This window comes from Rhododendron vialii, chromosome 7a (assembly GCF_030253575.1).
Source record: "Rhododendron vialii isolate Sample 1 chromosome 7a, ASM3025357v1".
Taxonomy (NCBI): domain Eukaryota; kingdom Viridiplantae; phylum Streptophyta; class Magnoliopsida; order Ericales; family Ericaceae; genus Rhododendron; species Rhododendron vialii.
This window is the reverse complement of record NC_080563.1, coordinates 40,965,797-40,990,236: the sequence shown is the minus strand read 5'-3', so window position 1 is coordinate 40,990,236 and position 24,440 is coordinate 40,965,797. Positions and strand designations below refer to the sequence as shown.

Here is a 24,440-nt window from a genome sequence, read left to right as displayed (position 1 = left end):
TTCTTTTTTACTGTCCGAATCTTGTTACATGTAGCTGTAACCTCTTTCTTGTGTACTATATGAACGAAATTACTAGAAATGAATCCTTTTATTCCTGCTCATGCATCTGGTAATGGTAGTATTGATATGGAAGCTTGTGTAATACATGTACAGGGAAAAGTGGTTGTCAATAGCAGTTGCTTAGTTATTATCCTCCTGAATGGGCAAAGTGTACTTGTATTGATTTTGAATATTGTCGAAAATTATTGTGTTCTATGTTTCTGCTGCTGCTGTTTGATATTGAAAAGCTAGCTTCTCTCCAAGCTCAGGGTTTCTCAAGTATCTGGAAATGACCGACACCATGCTTAACAAAGCCAACGAAAATCGGTAAATCTAAACTCAGCTTGGTATGGACGAACAGTGTGTTTGTATACTGAATCAATTTCTCTGAGCCATAAGCTTTGACCGATTCTGGTCTTGATCTCTCCCACGGGCCATGTTGTATAAATTGCATGATTATCGGTTTGGTTACATAATGCACTCATACCGTTGGTGTGCTCATGTTTGATTATTCGTTTGGTTAGAAAATGAATTAGGAATGGGATACCATGTCTTGTTATTTTTGGACCCCGTGAAGTTAGGATAGTCCACTCACATGAACTTATTAGTTGGTTGGAATAGTTTTGTGATTTTGTCTCCGGAATTGGATTCCTAACATGAAGTTGAGCTTGGACTATAATTTTATCTCCAGGATTTGGATAGTAAACAGCATGCTACACATTAATGAGAACATTATATCCGCGCCCGTGCAGCGTGCCGCTGCTACCCTAGTCCACATGAGTGCGGTGCTGTGTTGGTCCATATTTAGTTGTGCCAGCGTCAACCATGCTTGTCCGGCCTCATTGATGCCTTTTGCACCATTTATTCAAGGGAGCGTTGTTGATAAGGATACACTACAGGGTTCAACGTGCAATTAGTTCACCTAAACTTTTCATAGTGGTTTCGGTCCTTATATGGACACGCGTTCCAAAAATACCCAGCATACACGTGTTTCTGTCACCGTCGGTATCGTCATCATTGTAATGGAGTCTCTGCATGTGTATTTACATTGTGATATTACTATCTTTTGCTTTATCCTTTGTTGTAAAATACAACCAGAAAATATTTTCGATGAGATAACATTATCTCTTTATTCAGTTTGTGAGATACCAACACTATTTATCTAAGATACTGTTATCTCTTGCTTTATTTTTGCCAATACACTATATTTTTGGCAAATAGAGTTATCTCTTACTTTATTTGTGAATTAAATTGGCTGAGATACTATTATCTCATCTGTTTTAACAGAAAAAATGACAGATAACATGTTAAATATTGTGTAATGGGGTATTTGCATGTGTTTATATTGTGATATTACTATCTCTTGCTTTATCCCTTGTTGTAAAATACAATCAAAAAATATTTTCGATGAGGTAACATTATCTCTTTATTAAGTTTGTGAGATACCAACACTATTTATCTGAGATACTGTTATCTCTTGCTTCATTTTTGCCGATACACTATATTTCTGGCAGATAGAGTTATCTCTTAGTTTATTTATAAATCTTAGTTTATTTGTGAATTGAATTAGCTAAGATATTGTTATCTCATCTGTTTTAACAATATTTCAGTCAATACATTTCAGCCAGTAAATTTCACAAAAATTAAAAGAGATAACGCTATCTCAAAAGGAATAACAACTGGAAGAGGAAAAAGAAAAGAAAATGAGGAGGAAGAGGACGTAAAAGAGGTAAAGGAAGATGACGTTAAACCAAAATATTTGCAATATAGGTAACTACTTGGTGTGCCATTATATCGTAACTAACCTGAAGGTGAATTCTATTTGTCTGAGATACTGTTATCTTCACATAGGCCGTTTTTTCTAGTTGTCTTAAATAAATGTTACCATCGCATGCTAATGCTATCTCAACCAGTAAAAGCAAGAGATAATGTTATCTCAACTAATAAAATTTACCAGAATAAAGCCAGAGATAATACTATCTCAACCAATAAAATCTGTATCAACACAAAAATTAAAAGAGATAATAGTATCTCAGTCAATATATTTTACAAAATAGAGTGACAGATAAAGCTATCTCAGTAAAAACATTCATTGTGAACCCTAAACTGGCCCGTAAGAGTTTCACCACAGAGATCACGAGCGATAAACAAAAGCTGCTAAGAACAGATCGGGAGCAGATCGTCAGAAATCGTCACACATCGCAAGCGAAATACATTACCACAGAGATTGCGTTGGACTAAGCGAGATACATTACCACAGATCGGGAACAGACCTTCACCACTATTACAATTTGGGTTGGACTAAACGTCCAAAACCACCTTCAAAATGGACTTTAGCCCAATTTACCGTTTATTCAAATAGATAGGCCCCGTTTATCAACACTTATTAGTATTGAAAAGTTACACTTGTAATCGTGCTTATAAAAAAGCTACCTCAAATATGTTTACCACTTATATTAAATCATTTACGTAAATAATTGAAAAGTTTAGAATCAAACAATTTTAAATTATAAGCGATAACAACGGGGCAATTGTCCAATCCCCATTGGAAAACTAGATAAGTAAGATAACAATAAAAGAAAATACTCCCTCCATCCCATAAAAAATGTCTATTTTTTGGTGTTCGCATATTTCATAAAATTGCTATACATTTTAACTTGTATTTGTTTATATGTAATATAAATCTTGTTCAATTGATTTCTTAATCTTATTACACAAAATTCTTAAAATTGTAAGAAATATTTTAAATTTCAAGATGTGAATAATTTTTGTAAATGTGCAGATAGTGAAAATGGATAATTTATGGAGTAATTTTTCTAGGGAGAGAATTTTCCTTTATGGGTCAGTTTTTCTTTTTGCCACGCTTTATACACATTGGAGTGTTAGTATGGTAGTCAACAGAGGATTCAAAAGCAATCCATAGTCCTGAATCTCAAATCCACCCCTCGTGGGGCTCCAACTAAGGTCTCCACTGACGGATATGAGACAACCAATTTCCTTTTTTTCTTTTTTTTTTCACGGCGAGACAACCAATTTCACCTCTCGGGTAATATTTTTTCTTTATCCGAAGCACATTTCATTAAAAATGTCAAACGGCACTTAGAACGATTTCATCCGAAAACAATGAAAAGGAAAATTACAGCCAACCCATCAGAAAAAAATACACAAAAAGTGCAAGAACAAAGAGACGAGACTAAAATCTAGATCCTAAGTCGAGCCAAAAACTCACTACACACGGCCACTCAAGAAAGTATTTTTTTGAACTTCCGCCAAGAAAGTTGATCATAGAAAGTTGAGCGTGAGTATGGGGTTTGAGCGATGTAGTAACATTTCATTTCCTTTTGACCAAAAAAAAAAAAAACATTTCATTACCAGGACGGCCAATGAGGAATACCCAGCTCACAACAATTACTATATAAATCCACTACGTTTCACAATTCCGTGACATAATTGGATGGTGTAGCTTACACGCATGGAACCCACCGCACTCAAGCCCCTCTCGGTCTACCAAGTCGTCGTTCCGATTGGCCTACAAAGCTAGGTCTCTCCACGTCTACACCATCCAATACCAAAACGCCACGTATCAAATCACGCACGTCCACCGTTGGATCGTCCACGCTGGCAACGACGGGCCAATCGGGAGAGCCCATCACCGTGGATAGAGAACCAGATCAGAGCTCCAGCTCACTATAAATTCGAAGCTACTGAGACTGCAAATACAGAGAAAACCCGATCGAAGAGTAACAAGGCGAATATTTATTCAGTGAGAGGAGATCGAAGAGCTGCTAGTCGATGATGAGGAAGTGGACGATCCCTTCCGTGCTGTTCCTCGTGTGCCTCCTCTTTCTGCTTCCGGATCAAGGTACGTCTTTAATGGATATATAGTGATCGTGCTCTGCGTTTAATGTTAGTTAGTGGATCTCTGGTTTTTACGGATCGTGCAAAATGCGAAGAAATTATTCGTCCTGCTTGGAGAGAGAGAGAGAGTCTATGTGTACGGTGGATCTCTGGATCGTGCATTATGGGAGGAAATTCTTCGACCTGCTTGTCGCGAGAGAGAGAGAGAGAGAGAGAGAGAGAGAGAGAGAGAGAGAGAGAGAGAGAGAGAGAGAGAGAGAGAGAGAGTTTAGTGGATCTGTGTATGTGCTCAATGCCGATCCTGCATTTTATGAAGAAGAATTTTTGCATTTCTAGTTACTCTACAGTTAGTTTCGAGGATACTGAGGCAGTGATTTGAGTTTATTGTGGTGATTTGGTGTCGATTTGTATTTCTTGAGCTGATATTTGCTTCACTTTCTGTAACTTGCATTTCTAGTTACTTGACTGTTAATTCGAGGAAATTCGACTCCAGTATTTGCATTTCTAGTTACTTGACTGTTATATGCTCGATCTTTTTCCTATTTGCTAATCAAAACTTGTATATGTTTGCAAGGGACAGGGTATTGTGCCAAAAAAAAAAATTGATATTCATGAATTTTGTGTAGAAGTTTGCAAATGTGTATTCTTAAGTAAAAAATGTGTATTGAAATTCTAACCTCTTCAGCATTCAGTGAGTAATATCTACATGATTGGTAAAATTCTAGTGTTAGGAAGAGGACAAATATAGTTTTAACTTCTTACTTGGAGCGATTTCATTGAAATTGTGGGGTCAAATCAACAAAATATAATGACAATTTTACCAAAATAATGGGTAAATGTGGAGGTCGGTGGCGTCAAGTGACCCACTTGACCTATGGTTTTTGCTTCACTTTGTGCACAACTTGCATTTCTAGTAATTTTACAGTTGATACGATGATATTCCAGTGCAAGATTTGAATTTACTGCAGTGAATCAGTGTTGATTTCCATGTTTTTAGCTAATATTTGCTGCACTTTGTGTAATTTGTATGCGTAGGTAGGAAGTTGCATGCAAATGCAGAAGGTGATTCAGATGACCTGGTGAATCCACCAAAGGTTGAGGACAAGATTGGTGCTGTTCCAAATGGTTTATCCACTGATTCTGAAGTCGCCAAGAGGTTTGCATATTGTCTTTGTTTCATAATATAAAAGAGAAAAAGGAAATGAGAGATGCTACATACACTACATAGTTACACTACATTTTATATGGAGCTCATTTCAGGTTTCAAAAAAATTCAAAAAAAAAATCATAAATTCTAAAATATTATATTATGGGGCTCTGTAAAAAATTATCTTCAACGGATATTGGTAAGTATTATTTCTAGATTCGTAATGGCGAAACTGCGCAATTAAGCAATTTCACCCCTGTGAATCCAAAAGTAGTATTTACCGACATTCATTGGAGCTAATTTTTTATAGGACCCCATAAAACAATATTTTAAAATTTATTGGTATTTTTTTGGGACTCAAAATAGGTTCCACATAAGATGTAGTGTAACTATGTAGTGTAAAAAGGTAGTGTACCTATCTTTAGTGAAAAGACATTGTTAATGGAAATGCAAAGGGAGTGGAGGGCCTATATTGGTATACGATGTTGTGGTAATAAATATATCAACTTGTTAATCTTCACTCTAAGAAAAGAGAACCTTTTTGTTATAGGAAATGCTAGGGACTGGAGGGGGTAAATTGATTTAAGATGCTCTGGTAAAAAAGATATCAACTTGTTAATCTTGACACTGAAAAGAGTGAACATTTTTGTTATTGGAAATGCTAGGAGTGGAGGCCCTAAATTGATTTAAGATGTTGTGGTAATAAGATGTGAATTTGTTAATCTTGATTAATTATATAGCTCTTCTTAAGAAGAATGGCCAAAAAGTTATCCTGTAGCTGACCTCAATTGTTTAGGTCACTTAGTTTGGGATTGTTTATCCTATTTGTATTTGCGTTATTTTGATATTCTAAGTAGTGTTGTCATTATGTGGTTCAGGGAAGCTGAGTCAATCTCAAAGAAATCCCTCCGTAGTAATGCAGAGAAGTTTGAGTTCCAGGCTGAGGTGTCTCGGCTTATGGACATCATTATCAACTCACTTTACAGCAATAAAGATATATTCTTGAGGGAGTTAATCTCCAATGCCTCTGATGTAAGTGTATTTTCTTGGAAATTTAATGGCTTACTAAATTCGTGTTATTAACTTTCCTCATTTTGTCCAAGAAAAAATCTTTTTGCATGAGAAATGGTGTTTCATGTACACCTTTAGTTACTGTTTTATGTCATTGCTTACCTAGTTGTGATTGGTGTCATGATTGATAAATATAACGTGAGTTGAAAATCCACTTGAATCGTATCTGTCAATGTACGCAATGACATGAAATGGTGATGTAAATCAGTTTTCCATACTAATTATAGAAGTTATTTTGTTTACTTTCAGGCGCTGGATAAGATTAGGTTCCTGTCACTCACAGATAAGGAGATTTTGGGTGAAGGTGATGATGCTAAGCTCGAAATTCAGGTTAGTTACTTATGGTTTTGCTGTCTTATAATGGTCTCAATCAGTGATGGGTGTAGAACATTTGTTATCAATGAAATGTGTTAGTATGTTGAAATTGGATTCATATGGAAATATGATTTGTTCCCACCACTAATCAATGAACTGAAAGTCAAATAAAAATTGGATTCCTTCACTTGTTTCTGAAGCTTATAATATGAAAAAAAATGCAGATTAAATTAGACAAAGCAAACAAGGTTCTATCCATTCGTGATAGAGGTATAGGTATGACTAAGGAGGATTTGATCAAGAACTTGGGTACCATAGCTAAGTCTGGAACTTCAGGTATCATTTTTCTTGTTAATGCTGCATTATTTCCAAGTTACAGCATGAAGTTGCCTTCTTTCTTTTGTGGTGGTTGATGGTCCTAATTGAATTCTCCTGTTGTACAGCTTTCGTTGAGAAAATGCAGGCAAGTGGAGACTTTAATCTCATTGGCCAGTTTGGTGTTGGATTCTACTCAGTCTATCTTGTTGCTGACTATGTTGAAGTCATTAGCAAAAATAACGATGATATACAGTATGTGTCTGAAGCTCTGAATCCTTATCCTCTTCTTAGTTAACTTGGGTAATAGTTGCCATGCAGAAAGCTAGTCGTATAAATCTTAATCATTGGCTTCCAGGTATGTTTGGGAATCAAAGGCTGATGGCGCATTTGCAGTTTCTGAGGATACATGGAATGAACCACTTGGGCGTGGAACTGAAATCAGATTGCATCTTAGAGAGGAAGCTGGGGAATATTTGGAGGAGAGCAAACTGAAGGTGGGTGAATTAGGCATGTTCTCAATAGTTCTTTTTTTTTTTGTGTGGTGCTTATTCAGTACACATTGGTATATATTACTTGTCTAACAATGATATTCAATGGAAAAGGAGAATTTTGTTCCGACTTTCATAAGTCTAGAAGGTTTAAAACTTACTGGAACATTCCCTGATCCACCCATCAAATAATGTCTCTATTTGGGCACCTATAATCTCCTAGCAATGCAACTGCATATACTTTCAGTGAGCTTGTACCAATTGAGATCACTTTAATCACCACAATTGTATATCCATAGGAGCTTCCTTTCATCCACAGTTCTCTTTTATCAGCATGGACGACCACCCCACCCTAGCACTGTAGTTTTATCATGCACTGATTTGCTTGAGTCCCAGATTGATTGCATTAGATATCTGGCTTTGTGTTTCTCAATCATTTTACTTGAAGTTATTTCTAGAATGGTACTTATATTCATCTCTTGGATTGTTAATATTTAGTCCTCTTTGGAGTTCTCTTTCACAGATAGAGAATACCTAGAGATTGACTTGTTTCCGTAGGTGGTTCATTTTAAGTGAGGCTTTTCACGTATCTTTTGCTTTGATCTCTCCGAATTTAGGAATTGGTGAAGAGATACTCTGAGTTCATCAACTTTCCTATAAACCTCTGGGCAAGCAAAGAGGTTGATGTGGAGGTTCCTACAGATGAAGATGAGTCAAGTGATGAAGAGGAAACAAGTAAGCATGATTCATCCAATTAAATTGGGTTTTGAAACTTTTAGTTAAGATAACTTGTGACTTGCGGTATTGGATCTTATTTTTGGTCCTCTCATTTTCCTTACCAATGTCATGAATAGCTGAAACCTCTGAGGAAGAAAAAGAAGATGAAGAGAAAGAGGAAGATGAAGAAGGGGAGAAAAAACCAAAGACAAAGAAAGTGAAGGAAACAACTTATGAGTGGGAGCTTTTGAATGACGTGAAAGCTATATGGTTACGAAATCCAAAGGAGGTGACAGATGAAGAGTACACGAAATTCTACCATTCTTTAGCAAAGGTAAGTTTTCCATGTCTCATGCTGCGGAATGTTGGATAAAAACAACTTTTTGGAGCAGAGTTCCCTTTCAATCTGATCTATTCCTTTCATTCAACAGGACTTCGGCGATGAGAAACCCATGGGATGGAGTCACTTTAATGCTGAAGGTGATGTCGAGTTTAAGGCTGTAATATTTGTGCCTCCTAAGGCTCCTCATGATTTATACGAAAGCTACTATAACGCGAACAAATCAAATTTGAAGTTGTATGTCAGACGTGTGTTCATCTCAGATGAATTTGATGAGCTTTTACCCAAGTACCTAAACTTCTTGAAGGTAATCAAGGCTTTTGGGAATTCTTGTAAAGTTTTATCCTGTAAACTTGACAGTGTACTGGGCATTGGGCTTGGCTTCTAATTGTTGACATGTTTACCAGGGTCTTGTTGATTCTGACACCTTACCACTAAATGTATCTCGAGAAATGCTTCAACAACATAGCAGCTTGAAAACAATCAAGAAGAAACTCATTCGAAAGGCCCTTGATATGATTCGCAAGATTGCTGAGGAGGACCCTGAGGAATCCAATGACAAGAAAGGTGTGGTAGCCATCAGATCCTCAATTTAGAATTACCTGAAGGATGAACATAAAAATTGCTGCTCCGTTCACGTACTAGATTCACTCTGTAGTTTGTAATCCTATTGGCTTAGTTGCTGATCAATTCCCATACCACTTGCTGTCGTGCAAGCTAGTTGCCTGCCTTAGATTCTGGATTTTTGTTACTCTGCTGTTTTGGTATGTCTTGATGATTCATCACGCTGCAGATGTTGAAGAATTGAGTGAAGAAGATGAGAAGAAAGGTCAATATACAAAGTTCTGGAATGAGTTTGGAAAATCCATTAAACTTGGCATAATTGAGGATGCAGCCAACAGAAACCGCTTGGCGAAACTTCTCAGATTCGAGAGGTATCTAACTCTTTTCTGTGAAGTCCTGGATGTTGCTTATTCATTTATTCGTATAAGGCATCAAACCTCTACATCAGAGGTACTTACTTCTCCGTGTTTCTCTTCCTAGCACGAGGTCTGGAGGCAAATTAACTTCCCTAGATCAGTACATCTCAAGGATGAAATCAGGGCAGAAGGACATATTCTACATTACAGGAACCAGCAAGGAGCAGTTGGAGAAGTCTCCATTCCTTGAGAGGCTTACCAAGAAAAATTATGAGGTATAGTTTGCTTTTTCTGAATTATGAGGTATATGTTCTGTTTGTTTTGGTTGTTTTACTAATTGCTTCTTGTTGTCTGGACTATGTTGCTTCAGGTTATTTTCTTCACGGATCCTGTGGACGAGTACCTGATGCAATACTTGATGGATTACGAAGACAGGAAATTCCAGAACGTGTCGAAGGAGGGCCTGAAACTTGGCAAGGACTCAAAAGACAAGGAATTGAAGGAGTCATTCAAGGACTTGACCAAATGGTGGAAGACTACCCTTGCCAGTGAGAATGTGGATGATGTGAAGATAAGCAACCGTTTGGCTGACACCCCTTGTGTAGTTGTGACGTCAAAGTTTGGCTGGAGTGCTAATATGGAAAGGATCATGCAATCGCAAACTTTATCAGATGCCAACAAGCAAGCATACATGAAAGGCAAGAGGGTGCTTGAAATCAATCCAAGGCATCCAATTATCAAGGAGCTCCGGGAAAGAGTAGTAAAGGATGCTGAGGTACTTTATTGTTTTCTTAGTTCCTCTGCATGCTGATATTAATCCATGCCTCTTGATACAATTTAGGATATAGACTCGCATATATGGGGAATTAAGGGCTTTTGAACTTTGAGTCATTTGCCAAGGGCAAAGGCCTTTCTTGGCAAAAGAGACTTGCATTATACGGTTGCAAAAATTAATGTAAAATAATAATAATCTTTTTCCCATGAATGATTAATGGTGATTTATTTCCTTTTTCAGGACTCGAGCGTGAAGCAAACAGCGCAACTCATCTACCAAACAGCGCTGATGGAAAGTGGCTTCACCCTAAATGATCCCAAGGACTTTGCCTCCCGTATCTATGACTCGGTTAAGAGTAGCCTAAGCATAAGCCCTGACGCAGCAGTTGAGGAGGAAGATTATTCAGAAGAAGTCGAGATTGAGTCAGAGAAGAAGGACGAAACATCTAGTTCCAAGCCTGAAGCTGATGAAGACACAGAAGAACCCTCTGATTTCAAGGATGAGCTGTAGTAGATTATTCAAATCAACGGGTAACTTTTTCTTGCATCAAGGAGTATTTTTCTTGTTTCTAGTCTTTTGGAGAGACAATTAGAACTACTGAAGAAGATTCGCCCGAGTGCTGAATCATAGAAAACTGTAACATAACCACTAGAAATTTTGCCTCTCTGCATTTTGTTTTACTAGAAGTTCAGTGGACCTGTGTTTATGTTACTTACGCAAAGCATTGCTGTTTCTATCTCATCTTTTGCAACCCTCACGACGTGTTCGATACGACCTTGGATTAAATCTTAAGCTTGAAGGTCATTTAGATCCATAAAGCTGTTTCTTGTAGCTAGATTTGGGCGTTCCTTCTTTTTTTTTTTTTTTTTTTTAAACGCTGTGCAGGAATTTTGAGCTCTCCCAAACGAGGGTCACCATTTTGTGGGGCTGTAAGGCCTATATCTGGCCCAAAGCATGATCTGGTCTCAGATGACTATCAGGCCCATGAATGTGCCCAAAGGAATAAACTAGAAGGTTATTAACAATCACTATCAGTCAACTTGCGTAACCACCACCATCACAGCTATAGCCCACTACTTACTCTAGTACTCTCTTTTGTGAGATTGCAACCAAATGCAAAACAAATGGAGGTTTTTTCTTTCTTGATAATTCAGATGTTCGAACCAGAATACGCGCTTTAAAACAAAACAAACAGAGTCTCGATACTCATTTGATATGGTGGGAGAGGATCTAAATTTTCCCCTTAAAGTTGGGAATGGGGGATGTTGATGAGCTGCAAACCAATTGCAGAGCTCGTTCATTTCGGTAATCGACGGCTTAGATTTTAATCAAGCAATTAACGGTTCAGATTTGTATGCATTCAGATTCAGTCTAAATTGTTTATGCCAAGATAAACGATCGAATCAACATTCAATCTAAATTGTTTATGCCAAGATAAACGATCGAATCAACTGCTCGGCACGACTCTGTAGGGAGATACTCGCTAACATTCCCATATCCTTTTAAGTTGATTCTAAAAACCCACCATAGTTGATTAGGGACGGTGACACTTGTGGACGTGTAGTCCAATCTAAGACAAAAGTCACAAAGCTTATAGGGTAGTATGTTGGAAGGTGCGACATCATGCCACATATGATGAGAGCTAAGTTTATCACATGTTTTATTCCTTATTGGGGTTCATTTCGGGGAGATTGTTTAATTTTCTGTTTCTCGTTTTTGGTTTTTATACAGCTCTTAAATCGATTGCAAGCATCACCATCCACGTCTTCAATCCTAAAAATTTATTTACAATATCTTCTTCTTTTTTGCCAAGCGAAAATATACAATATCTTCACTCCAGATAAAAAAATTTTACGATATCTACACACCAAGTAGCATCTCGATAGTATCACTCTTAAAAAGAATTATTAGAGGTATCTTGCACATTAAAAACAAGGCAAAAGATAGAACCCAAAGGGGTTGCCAAGAGGTCTCGGCTTAGAACTTAGATGTTTGCTCCATCCTATGGTCTATTCTCCTCCTCTCTTTTTTTATCAACAAAGCTTCGCCAACAATTTTTGGGGTCAGCTCACTCCACAAGCGTGCGAAACAGCTGTGGAAGGGCTATAAAGATTAGTCCGAGGTGCGCCCAAGCTTGCTCGGGACACCCTGCAATACCAAAAAAAAAAAAAAGAAGACAAAAGATAGAGACATACAAAATAACAAAATTCCCACTCTATAATTTTGGCACCGAATGTAGCGTTTACATATATTTCAGAAAATGATAATCTCATCCCCTCCTTTCAAGATAACCTAATTAATTTCACTTTTCCAATAAAAGTATTCCCACTCCAAATAAATAATCTCCATGTGGTGTGTGTGATTTCCCATTTGCAATTTTCTTGTACCCACCAACACCCATAATTTTCAATGCGACTGGGTTCCTCGTCACTCGTGGGTCCAGGCCGAGTCATGAGGCCCCTAGAAGCGAAAGGGCTAGAACACCAACTAATCCCACAAAGTTGATCAATGCTATCTGGCAATGTCCCAGCGGCTCTTCCGTTGTAGTATATAGACCTCACACAAATATGCAATAAGAACGATAAGCTGCACGAACGACAACGAATGTTGAAGTCAATGAGGCCGAGATGCCTAGGATGTTTGCCGAGATTGTGAGGAGTTTGATTCTGGGAACCTATGGAATGGCTGAGAATAGGTTGCTGCTGCTGAGGATTGCAATCTCAGAGGGATTGGCACATTATCTCTCTTGTTTGGAAGCTAACGGATGAAATGGAAGGAAAAAGCTTAGTAATGGTGGGAACTAATTGGAAGAATTAAAACCACCACCATGTCGCCGCTATCATTGCAGCAACAACATAGGCGATCGCTTGAGACCAACACGTGGATGGTGGTGATGCACCACTCGCTTCCAATGCTGCTGCACCCTCATACACCATCGTGCTGTCGGCTATCGGTGATTTTGAAGCCAGCGGGACTTGTCCCTCCGATGATTTTTTGCTGCACCATAGATGAAATTAAAACTATTAGTCGAAATTTTTTACCTGATAAAAATAGAAGCCGTTGAAGTTAGCCATCAAATAACGTGAAGGTGCTTGCACTTTTTTTTTTTTGAAAACTCAACTATTCGGATCAGCTTGTACAAATCTCGAAAGTATCTTCAATTTAATACTCTTACTTTCAAACTGAGACAACTACAAGTCTACAAAGAAGTCCCTAGAGGCAATCTTACCTTTTCTGGAATGAAAGTGACGTAGAGCTACATAAGCACACAATTATTTATCAAGACAATCAATAAACCATTAATTATTGCCACCCTATTTTTCACACCTAAAAAAGTAGGCCGTTGAGCTGTACATACATGCCTAATTACCTAGTCTTGGCTTGGTTAAAATATCCCTTTCAGGACTTATTTTGTTTAAAAAAAAAAAAACTCACATAATCAATTTAAACATATTAAGGCAGAGTTTTTCTACGGAGTTAAATGGGTTTATTTTCCTTCACAAAATACAAAGAAAATAAGCACATAGGTATCCAGACACAAATGTGTTAGGACAAATTCAGACACATATCCTTGTCTGCAAGTGTCCAGAAGACATACAATACGTCCACTTGTATCATACGATTTTCAACAACAAACTTAAAAACGCACAACTGTGTCCGAAAGATACAGTTTACATTCACTCGCATCATACGAGTTCGGTTTAATATAAGTGTTCCATTCTCTATTGCCAGCATGCTTCATATTTTCAAAACTGACAATTTTACACCCCCCCCCCCCCCCCAAGTATAGTCTTCTATCCGAAAATGTGAAATCATTAATGGAGTTTCGACTAAATTTACCTTGTATTAGGCGAAGGGCAGAACGTGATATGATAGTCGGCACCAGCACAAGTGAAGGTGCTGGTCTTATCATCATAAGCATAACTATAAGCGTTTGGGCAGGCATTCTTGAACAACTCCGAGTACGACGAGGGCTTGCAGGTGTCAGGCGTACTATACGCGCCGCTGCAACAATACTGGTCTTGTCCGAACGCCCCACACGCGCTCTTACACGCTACGCTCGCTCCATCGGTGGTGCTCGTCACCTTCAGCTCCGACGGGCACTCGTCGTTTAAGTCCACCTCGCATCCCGTGGTTGTACAGTTGACTCCGGTGCCGCCTTGGGGCACGACTAGCATCGGAAGGTTGTACCCATCCACCTGTTAGAGAATTTACAAGTTAGAGCAACTGTAACAAGTATTGGACGAGCAGAATCCTACGGTTCCAAAATGGATGTACGTTTAGATGTGTCCTGGCATTGCTGATTTATAAAATTTGAAAATAGAGTACTTGTCCTCTCTTTCTTTCTTGATGAAATTCACCTATCTTGAATTTAATGATTTCGGAAGAAAGTTGAAAACAAATTACTTATATCTTGTTGGGTTTTGGCTTGCGACTCCGATCGGCTTGGCAACGGTTTTTTCAAGTTCTCCAACCTTGACGGCTGATCTGGCTCCGAGCTTCCAGTCTTCATCTGGCCAATGGAGTGGGAACAAGCTTACCACTCTGGATTTCATAGACTCTCCAACTTCCTCCTGAGTTCCGACACTGCCGTTGTATTTTTTGTTTTGTTGTTTTTTGGTGTATTTTTGTTGGTTTTCTTCTATTTTTGGACGGATGAAATTCCGGTTCTTTGTACTTTGTTTTTATTCTATATAAATGGATTATCTTGTTTGTAAAAAAAAAAAAAAGTTTTTGATGTACCGTATGTCAAGATTAACTTGGGCACACTTTTAGTTAAAAAGTGAATTGGAGATGTTCTTTCTAGAATATAAAATGAGTAATGTAACATAATTTTATGTGAACTCTTTGCTTAATAATTTACGCTTTGTAACGGAAGGCTAAACTAATGCCATTCAAAATACACTAAAATTTAGTAATTTTTTTTTTACATAATTTGATTGTTTTTGTATTATTGTCTGGATGAAAATATGAAGTCAAAGTAAATAAAAATTCAGTTAGATTTGTAAGCAATATAGCTCAATAGAAAAAATAGGTCCGATAAGTTTTCAACCATAATAATATAATTTTATTAATGTCCTTGTTTTTACATAGTGTTTTGTATACGTCACCATTGAACTAAAATCTGAAACTGCTCTTGTTGTAGAATTAAATACGACATATCTTCCACACAATATTAGACATTACGAAGCGATGTCCACTCCTATCCAATTTTAAAAGGAACTACTCAACTTGTGCCTTACGATCATAAACTCGAAAAGAAATTGAACGCGAGCAAGGATATATTTTTTTTTGGTAAGTAACGCAAGCAAGGATATTAGGAAATAGAAAAACAATATGGAGCACAAATACCCGGCACAGCTATGTTTGGAGTCGTCTAACGTGCCTAAATTTTACGTGCATTGAAAAATTCCGAACACATTTTGTCCAAACAAATTTACGTGCACCGAAAAGTTCCGAACGCATTGAAAAGTTCCTTTCCTATCCAATTTTGTGTTGGACTTTATGTCGGTGACAACCCTGTTAGAAAACTACACCTTTTGTCTTCGGTGTGGGATTGGTAAGGCAGCGTTTGGAACTCACCAAGCTAACGTCGAAGAAGTCCATCCCACCGTCTCCGTCGAGCGTGAACTCCGCCAGGGTGGCCGGCGGCGCAGCGTTCGCCCCGGCGCACTCTATCTTCCCCGAGCCGCAATCGCCCGTGACGCAGCTGAATTTCCCATCCGAATCCTCACTGCAAATGGTACGGCCCCAAAACCGGCCGCCCCAGGACGACGGAGCGTCGACGGCCTTAGACTCGCCCTCTCGGAGGACGAAACCGGTAGTCGGTAGCGGCGCAACACCAGCGTTTGATAAAATGCCCGGCCAAACGGTGTACTCGCACTTGTTCACCATTGTAAATGTTGCTGAAGCAATTACTCCTTAGAAAGATTAGAAAAACAGAGGAGTAAACAAATGAGATTCTGAAAAAATGGCAAGATCTCAATAATAAAATCATTTTAGTGATATGGGTTTTCCTGGGTTTTACCTGAAATGAAGAGATTGGGGATTGTAAGTGTTAGTAGAGAAATTAATAAGCTAATTTGAGCCATTGAGGATACAGACATATGTCTGTGAAGCAGTGGGGAAATGCTCTGTTTATATAAAAGCAGAGGAGGGGGGGAGAGTCGGTTGCAGTGAGAGTTGGTAAGTGTAATGCATAAACTTTGTGGGCCCGTATAATTTGTGATCTTTAAGTACTTTTTTCTGATTTTTTTGGGGATCAAATTTGAGATCTTTTTATGTTTGTTCATTCCTATGAAAAAACCATTTTTATCCTATTTTATTGATTTGAAGTGACAAATGTAATTTGAATTGTAGACATTTATCGAGCCTGAGTCTTTATCCATCATTTATCGAGTACTGTACTTCTCAAACCGAGACAAGCTGAACTTTGGCTTTACTAGCCTTGCCGAGGGGCTTCTCTCTCACTCTTGTTCTTTGTAGCTAGATCTACGTTCTAGAGCAAGCTGGATGATAACCTTGGCTCTTTTGCATGATGAGCTTGAAATAATGGCTTGATCGAGCTCATTCTAATGAACCTAGCCGAGTCAAAGCCCGTGTTGAGCCAAGGTATCTTAGTTTTTTTTGTAAAATACTACTGGCAAATTTCCCATTTTGGGCAAATTTTGATTGCGTGTGATGAATGTTCGAGTCGTACCTTTAGGCACGGACATGCGCCAGTACCTATATATAGCATGCTACATTTTGTTTTTAGCTAGGAATTGCAATCAGAGAGAGAAAATCGAATGTGCAAAAGCAGCTACAGCCATCGGAGAGATATGGTAGAGGCCGCGCCCATAGCGGACTCAGGTCCAGTCCAATATGAATCTCATTCCATCACATCCAATGAACGATTACGATCATTGTTGTGAGTCCGAGAGGAGCCCACAATAACAGAAACTAGACCAGATTGAATGTGATTCACACTGGAATAGACCTGAGTCCATCCATAGCACCTGGACTTAACGTACACTGATTGGAGTCCATACCTATTTGAAAATTTAAGCTCCGTAGTCACTGTAAGTGATGAGTCGATCAAATGTATATTGGGAATCAAGAAACGCTTTTCTTCTCCTACTATACTGAGTTCATCTTTTGATCCTTTGTGATTTCATCTTTGTGATTAATGAAAATTTTCTTCGGCATTAGAAAAAAGAGAGTCATGAAATGCGGGACTATCGTTCATACATGTCCTAACAAGTGTTTGTCAGGGTTCGAGTTGCTAGTCCCATCCATCAAAATCCGTAAGAAATTTCAAATCTTATCGTGCCAAATCTGATATTTTTGTCCGGTTAATTTGCATTCACATCAAACAAGATATACACTTTTGACGATCAAATTTCACTTGAATTTGTAAGCTTGAACGTTTATTTCATGTTGAAATAGTTTTCGAAAGGAAGAAAAGTCTAAATTCTGGAGAGTTTTAGTTGCAACCAAACACCAAGTAGTTGAACCAATATGGCTGCCTGGGACCCGGGGTGCTGTAGTGCACTTCTCGCACTACGGCCAATTCGGCCAACCATTTCAGCAACGGATAGCTCTAATTTTCATCAAAACAATGGACTGCTCGGATTTGTAGAAGCTCGGATTAAATCCAAACTGTTCGTGGCGAGATGGATGGTCAGATCGGTCGCACTACACAGTGTAGTGCGGCGGGTGCAGTACAACCCCTCCCATTTTGACAGGCAGGGAAAGCAGCCTTAATTAATTTCTTTCTAGGATTTGGACAGTCCGTGATCAAAATTCATATCCTAAAGGGTGTTAAGAAAGAAATGAAAGCTTCATTTGTCTACTTATATGGTAGCCAAAAATGAGGTTTTCAATATTATTTGATAATCGGGAGTGCAGACTAACTTGCACACTCCTCAACTAATTTCAGAACTCTGAAGACGATGACCCTGCCGTGTATTTATGCTCGGAATCAATTTAATACTTCATCCCAAGATAACGTCATGCTGAAGATGATGACCCTGTTGCGTGTTTATGCCCATAATCAACTTAATACTTCGTCCTAAGATAGCATCATGCAATGTGTTTGATGGACATGACCGCGTCTAGAACACCATTCATTGTTTATGTGAAGAGACGAAAAAAGCCCACATAAAATCAATTGTCAGCTAGTCCGATCTTGTTGAATAAACTGGATCGGACCGAACCATATTGTTTTGTCTAATTATGGTACTCCATTGGTTTTTATTTATTTTGACTTGAATTGTTCACATTATTGGCCCGGATAGATAGACCATCGATAATGAAAAAATCTGCTTGATTCATGCTCTTCGAAAATAGATCATCAATCTTATTCCAAACAAATGTGATGCGGTAATATACTAGCAGTAGGGACTGAAAAAATAATGCTTCGTAAGCATCACCAACGTCCAACGGATGCCTTCAAATCCTACATGGGGTAGAAACGGTAACTCTTGACATCCTTTTTTGATCCAATCTAGATGTCAAACGGAGTGTTAATCCGAACGTGAATTTGGCTCCACACCATTTGCTTCAAATTCAAAAAGTAGGTGTTTTATACTTCAAAACTAAGGATTCGACATCGAATTATCGAAGATACCATATTTTATTGAAGACTTACGGGTCATTTTAACATCTCCAAATTTGTGATGGCCCCCATGAAAGGAACAGACAAGTTTTTTCTGAGGTACAAGTAAAAACAGTTTCTTTCCTGAGCCCCAAAGGTAAAACTTAGGACCCACAAATCTTACTGATATAACCAAGTTTTTGACTCTTGATAAACCCTCATGGTTTTTTTTTTGTTGTTAAATCGAGAAACAACCGTACAGTCATGCCACTAAGTAGACATGACTGCGTAACTCAAACATCGGGAAAAGTTAGTTACAGCACACTAACTACAGCCTCAGATCAAGGAAATTACTCCCTAAGTCTGGCACTCACCTTTACCATTAGAGCAACCCCACCTTTACCATTAGAGCAATTCCTGGTGTGTGATAAACCCTTATGTTACCTGCCCGTATTAAAAAAAAAAAAAAACAGTTAAAACCATCTTCATGAACCATGATATGAAAAATGAAAATTTCAATTCCACTAGTCTTTGTCCGTATATGGAGTCACCTCAAGATATGATTGTCTTATTAGAAAGGTGTCAATGTCCTTTTTTTTAATTACTGGAGTACCAATATTGTACTCCCTCCGTCCTTTTTTTAGAGTCTAGTATTTTATTTTGGATTGTCCTTTAATAATTATCCATTTTGTAAAGTTAGTGGGTAAAAATTTATGAAATTTTCATTTTGCCCCTAAAAGTAAATTCCTTTTTAAAACGTTAGTGAGTAAAAATATAATGATGATGTCTCCGTAGAGGGTAAAGAGGGAAAGTGGAGGTAAAAGTTAATATGAAAGATATAATTATGATGTTTTTTTAATAAATTGAAATTACGAAGCGGGACACTTAAAAAGAGACGGAGGAAGTACACATCAGTGATGGGTTAGCGGGAGAATTAATTAGTTAGTCAACATGGGTTCAGAAGCTGTCTATAGCCCTGAACTCCCAAAAAACAAATATTTTTAACAAGGCTCGAATCCTGACCTCTTTATCGTAAGAGGACCAGAACCGTTGGGTTGGAATCTTTTGATTGTCAATGTCCTTTTTATCATGATAAGGAAAAAGGTCTTAACAGATGGCCTCCTACTTTTTTCCCCTAGCTTTATTCCTAGCTGTTTTGTAGTAACTTTTTTTAGTATTTTTATTTTTCGTAATTTTTGGTTGTAATTGTTAAAATTAACCATTCGTCTCAACGAGACAAATCTGAAAAATAGAAAAATGTTGATTGAAGTTGAAGAGGGATCATGTAAGACACTATAGACAAAAAATAATAATAATCATCATTTGTTTGGTATTTTTTCATCTTTAGTGATTTTTTTTTCAAAAAATTTGGTCATAATTTTGTGCTTTTAGATTACTCTTGTTGACAAGAACGGAATTAAGATTTTACCTAAGTAGTGGCGAAATGTATACTAAAAAAATTCAGTGATGACGAGACTATATAAGTTGGACATAATTTTTTTTTTACAAATAATAATTGCATTTTCTGAAATTCTTATCGTGGCGGTCGCCCCCTCTAAATCCCCTGTTCCCAGACAAATAATTAATCCAAAAAATAGAATGAAAATGTAATAAGAAAAATTCAAAAAGACGAACAAAATATCAAAACCGAAAAGACGAAAAAGTTAGGAAGAATGAGAGATAGATGTAGGAATTACGCTAGCCATAACACATTACTTTCGGCTGATTAATGCATGAATAAATTGTCATATCCTTTTTCTATAAGTGAAAAAGCCACCCGTCATTATGACTCTAGGTAGGATCATCCCCCTTTTCCAGGGAAAAAATCTGGGATAGGAAAAAATATCAATGAACACTATTGGAGATATTAATGGGCAATTATTAATTTCGCCGTTATTGTGGAATATGTATGAAAGAATTAAGAACAAACCTAATGGAAACCTAAAAATTCAACAAAGCATTATGGGAATAGTTCAAAAGCACTAAACATACGCTGAAGTACGAGTTCCCCGATACTACTCTCTCCTCCCAATTTGTTGTCTTTTTTCTAGCTAGATTAAGTAACTGCATCATAGTAGTAGATTAACAAATAAAAGACTTTCATGTATAGTTAGCTCTTCTTAAATTTCCATTCCAATATAAAAACTAATAAGATTCTAAATAGATGAGAGAAATCAAAACCAAAAAAAAAAAAAAAAATACAGGAAAATACGGGAAAATGTTATTTTTGTTATCCAAGTTTCCAACATGAGCTTGCAAAGTGAATGTCTGTCGACAAAATTTCGCATTCTCATATAACCGGGTGTTCAGACTAGATTATGTAAATCTCGACTGATTTAGGGTTTTGTTATTAACGATCGGACAAATTTATAATGGTCCAAAGAGCTTTTTTGCTGGTAGTGAGGGTTCAACTTGCAAATCTTTATACGCTCATTTGAGTGTCAAGTTCCCGACTCAGATTTTTTATGCGTGAGAAAAAAATCCACAGAAAAGTCAACATTTGCCATACCAAGCATCGGATTCTCATTATAAGAAATTTCAAGCTTTAATTTTTATCAAGTAGCCGAAAACACCACTACTTGTGTTCACTTTGTGTGGGGGGGATTTCTTTGGTTGAAAAGGAACTGGACTATTCTGTTGAGACGTTTTGTGGGTCTTTTTGTCTTTTCAACTCACATTACTAGAGCTTTCTCCGGCAGTTCTTGGCCAAGTACCTAACCATCTAACGCAAACACGCCGATAATCTCGAAGATGTAACAAACTGGTTTCTCAGTTTCTACGAATATTTGGAATCTAAAATTTGTAGCAGAACCCGAAGCTAAAACCTAAAATTTGTATCCACAGCTATCGCAAACACACCCAAATTTATCAGATGAGTTGATGATTATTTAAGAAACGTTGATGTGCACCCCTCAATTCCTAATCCCATCAGCTGATGCGAAAAGGCAAACAAAATTGTCAAAATTTGAGCCCATACAATATCCAAAATGATGCAAATTTAAAATTCTTCTGCCTCATTGTCTTTCAATAAAGACAAAGATGTCGATATTGAGATACACTTATTCACGGAACTGTTATAAACAGACGGTTCATGGAGTTTGCGCGATTTCGGCCGTCCGTTTCGGCTTTGGATGATCCGGATTTAAATGAAACTTTTTCAGGAAAGAGTTTAATCTCTTCTCCGGAAAAGTTTCATTAACATTTGGACCGTTCAAAACACTTGCGTTTTATCTTCATAAATAACTGTTCACAAAACCCTCCGTTAAAAGATTTTCTTGTCGTTATTACGTATATATGTTGCCATCCTCTGGGGCCATTTTCTTTGACTTCCTCATGCGGCAACGTGACGAGGAACTTGGGTAGAACCTCATACATCAATATGCTACGTACAATGTAAGGGATTATGTAGAGTGTTCGAGAAAGGATTTTGTGAAACAGTGACAGATGCGGTGCGCTGACGTACAGTTATCGTCGACTCACTCATTCATGTTCGGCCTCGTGTGTTCTAAACTGGCCAAAATCGTTTCATGAAGTACTTTCTATAGAGAATTTCCATCCCACCCTCTAGACCCTTTACTTTTTTTAGAGTTTAGATTTTCATTTGAGTGTGTCAGTTTAGACATTAGAGAGACAATTGCATGATTGAAAAATGCTCCATCGAAATCTTTAGTGCCTATCTTGTAGAGAGAGGAGGGGAGAGACGTGATGAGAAGAAAGTACGTACGGGACAGTTCCGTTAATTTCAGAATGAAAGGGGAGAGAGAGAGAGAGAGAGAGAGAGAGAGAGAGAGAGAGAGAGAGAGAGAGAGAGATTTGTAGCTGTACAACATGGGTGTGTTCACCATGGATTTGTAGCTGTACAACCCCGACCCAATATTTGTGAATTATAGAATTTAGAGAGAAATTTATTCACGGCTCAGCCGTGAATAAGTTTTTTTCAATAGCAGTCAATCGTGACTGTCCAAAAGTATTCTGGACGGTCCGAATTTTAATAAAACTTTTCCGGAGAAAAGTTTAACTCTTCACCTGAAAAAGTTTTTTAAATATCTGGACACCATCCAAAATACTTTTGAACGATCGCGATTGGCTCTGTAAATAATTATTCACGACTTTGCTGTTAATATACCCATTTGTGAAAAATCTGATAAAGATGCATTAATCTTTGTTGGGGTGAATTTGGACAAACTTTTGAGGTATTTTTCCTTGTCATTTTTGGTCCTTTAATTTCTGCTGCTTTATTTGGACTTTTTCTCGACTTTGGTCTATGTTCTTATGTACTATCTCGACGATAAAAAATATAATGTAAAAATTATACCCAAATCTTATATGAATTGAGAGAGAACAACCACAAAAACCGTACGAAAAAGTCCCTCAAAAGTTTGTTCGAACTCGCCCTTCATATTCATTTGATTAGCATATGATATGATTAAGAAGTAGTTAAGAAGCGTTATGTGCTTAGTGGGAGGGAGGAATGTCAGTAAAGTGAGGGAATCCCACATCGGGGAGAAGGGAAAGAAGCGAAGGCAAAGAGATTAGTATAAGAAGAGAGAGAGGAGGAGTGAGAGAGCATGATCCTTCAGGCAGTCTTAAGGGGATGTGATGAGTGGTCAGCTCTCGCAATAGTAAAAGATGCGAGAAGGGTGTCACAGCCCATGCCTGGTTACGACAACCATGGGCACTCTCATCTTGAACCAATCTGATCCCTCTCTCTCTTGAAGGAAAAACACCCCCACCCCACCCCACAAAACAATTTCAAATTTTTTCAATAGGGTTGCTGCTAACCAAGCAGCTTGAGGCTGGGCTCTCTAAAGCGTAGCTTGAGTTGACTTGTTTTACGGCCCCATATTGCCCCCTTGGCTCACTCATTTTTATGCCTTATGTTGGGCTGACTGTCTAAGGTGTAGTAGTAGCTTGGGTTGACTTGTTTTATGGCCTTTTACGTTGCCTTTGGCTCCCTCGTTAAAAAATAGGGCCTGGCTCTCTAAGGCGTAGCTTGGGTAGACTCGGTTTTTATGAATTATGTTTGCCAAAAATATACTGTGGATGATTAATTTTTCAAATGCCTAGAGTAGTGGGTAAAGGTTAGACGAGAAAAGTTTACTTGATTTTTTTTGAACACTTCCGATCCCTGTTTCGAGCATGGATTTAGTACTAAAAATTCTGTGATGAAAATCAGAGCGGTTCTGAGGTATAAAAATTTTGGGAAAATGATGGCCAAGAACGTGTTTTGATAATTAATATTCGCAAATGACATTTTGTTCATTAACAAATGTTCTTAGCATGTCCTTAAAAGATATTAATTATCAAAACACGTCGCTGTCATTTTCCCTAAAATTCTGGGATGAAAATTGGGGTGGTTTTGAGGTACAAAAATTTTGGGTTTCAAGAACACGAGAAGTGAAACCTTGATTCCGTCCTACACTGTTGTCATTCCCACCTGGTATATTCCGTTGATAGTGCTTAATTTTGTGCAAACCTCCATTCCAATTTTAAGGACATGTTTAAAAGAGAGCCCCTATTTTACTAATGACCATTAAACCATCAACTCTGAGGAATTGGTTAATCGGATGAGATCACCAAACCTATATCCTTCTCAAATGACAACTAGCAAGAGGAAATCCTTCAAGATAGGATCATTTTGGACCCACCCATATACTAGCATATATCTCGAAGATCTGCAACTAAAAGCCACAAGTCTCGAATAAGCCAAGACGTTACTAACGAAAGATCAACGCGGTTGTGTCCGGAATCATTAGATGCATGTAGCTCCAAATGCATCGACCGGCTTCGAACGCAATTAGTCAGTTTATGTGTTTTAAATTATGATGTTAGCATTGATCTTGCAAGAGGACCACATCCAAAACAAGGACTGTA

General features: G+C 37.9%; 2 protein-coding genes, 1 long non-coding RNA gene and 1 other non-coding gene across 4 annotated transcripts; 3 read left to right on the top strand and 1 right to left on the bottom strand.

Moving 5' to 3' along the window:
- Positions 1–3,726: 3,726 nt before the first annotated feature.
- LOC131334467 (endoplasmin homolog) lies at positions 3,727–10,745 on the top strand. The gene is made up of 15 exons (XM_058369495.1): positions 3,727–3,901; positions 4,933–5,053; positions 5,923–6,076; positions 6,365–6,445; positions 6,655–6,766; positions 6,874–7,000; positions 7,104–7,242; positions 7,854–7,971; positions 8,091–8,287; positions 8,385–8,600; positions 8,701–8,860; positions 9,087–9,228; positions 9,338–9,488; positions 9,584–9,988; positions 10,229–10,745. Exons 1-15 carry the CDS (start codon positions 3,832–3,834, stop codon positions 10,496–10,498), a joined length of 2,463 nt encoding a protein of 820 aa, XP_058225478.1. The 5' UTR covers positions 3,727–3,831; the 3' UTR covers positions 10,499–10,745.
- LOC131334472 (uncharacterized) lies at positions 3,908–4,402 on the top strand. Its single transcript, XR_009202167.1, has 2 exons — positions 3,908–4,086; positions 4,129–4,402. It is a non-coding gene; the product is annotated as an uncharacterized LOC131334472 (long non-coding RNA).
- A 1,438-nt stretch (positions 10,746–12,183) lies between the features above and the next one.
- Positions 12,184–16,145, bottom strand: LOC131334471 (thaumatin-like protein 1b). The gene is made up of 4 exons (XM_058369502.1): positions 16,017–16,145; positions 15,572–15,909; positions 13,829–14,187; positions 12,184–12,985 (listed from the first exon to the last, which is right to left on the bottom strand). Exons 1-4 carry the CDS (start codon positions 16,093–16,095, stop codon positions 12,802–12,804), a joined length of 960 nt encoding a protein of 319 aa, XP_058225485.1. The 5' UTR covers positions 16,096–16,145; the 3' UTR covers positions 12,184–12,801.
- Positions 16,146–23,157: 7,012 nt separating this feature from the next.
- Positions 23,158–23,270, top strand: LOC131335007 (small nucleolar RNA Z279/snoR105/snoR108). Its single transcript, XR_009202401.1, has one exon. It is a non-coding gene; the product is annotated as a small nucleolar RNA Z279/snoR105/snoR108 (small nucleolar RNA).
- Positions 23,271–24,440: the final 1,170 nt, after the last annotated feature.

Coding starts and splice junctions, on each gene's coding strand:
- LOC131334471 (XM_058369502.1), bottom strand. CDS start 16,095: ATGTCTGTATCCTCAATGGCTCAAATTAGCTTATTAATTTCTCTACTA. Junction 15,910..16,016: donor CCCCAATCTCTTCATTTCAG/GTAAAACCCAGG, acceptor AATCTTTCTAAG/GAGTAATTGCTTCAGCAACA. Junction 12,986..13,828: donor TGCCCTTCGCCTAATACAAG/GTAAATTTAGTC, acceptor TCTATGGTGCAG/CAAAAAATCATCGGAGGGAC.
- LOC131334467 (XM_058369495.1), top strand. CDS start 3,832: ATGATGAGGAAGTGGACGATCCCTTCCGTGCTGTTCCTCGTGTGCCTC. Junction 8,288..8,384: donor TCTACCATTCTTTAGCAAAG/GTAAGTTTTCCA, acceptor TTCATTCAACAG/GACTTCGGCGATGAGAAACC. Junction 8,601..8,700: donor AGTACCTAAACTTCTTGAAG/GTAATCAAGGCT, acceptor CATGTTTACCAG/GGTCTTGTTGATTCTGACAC.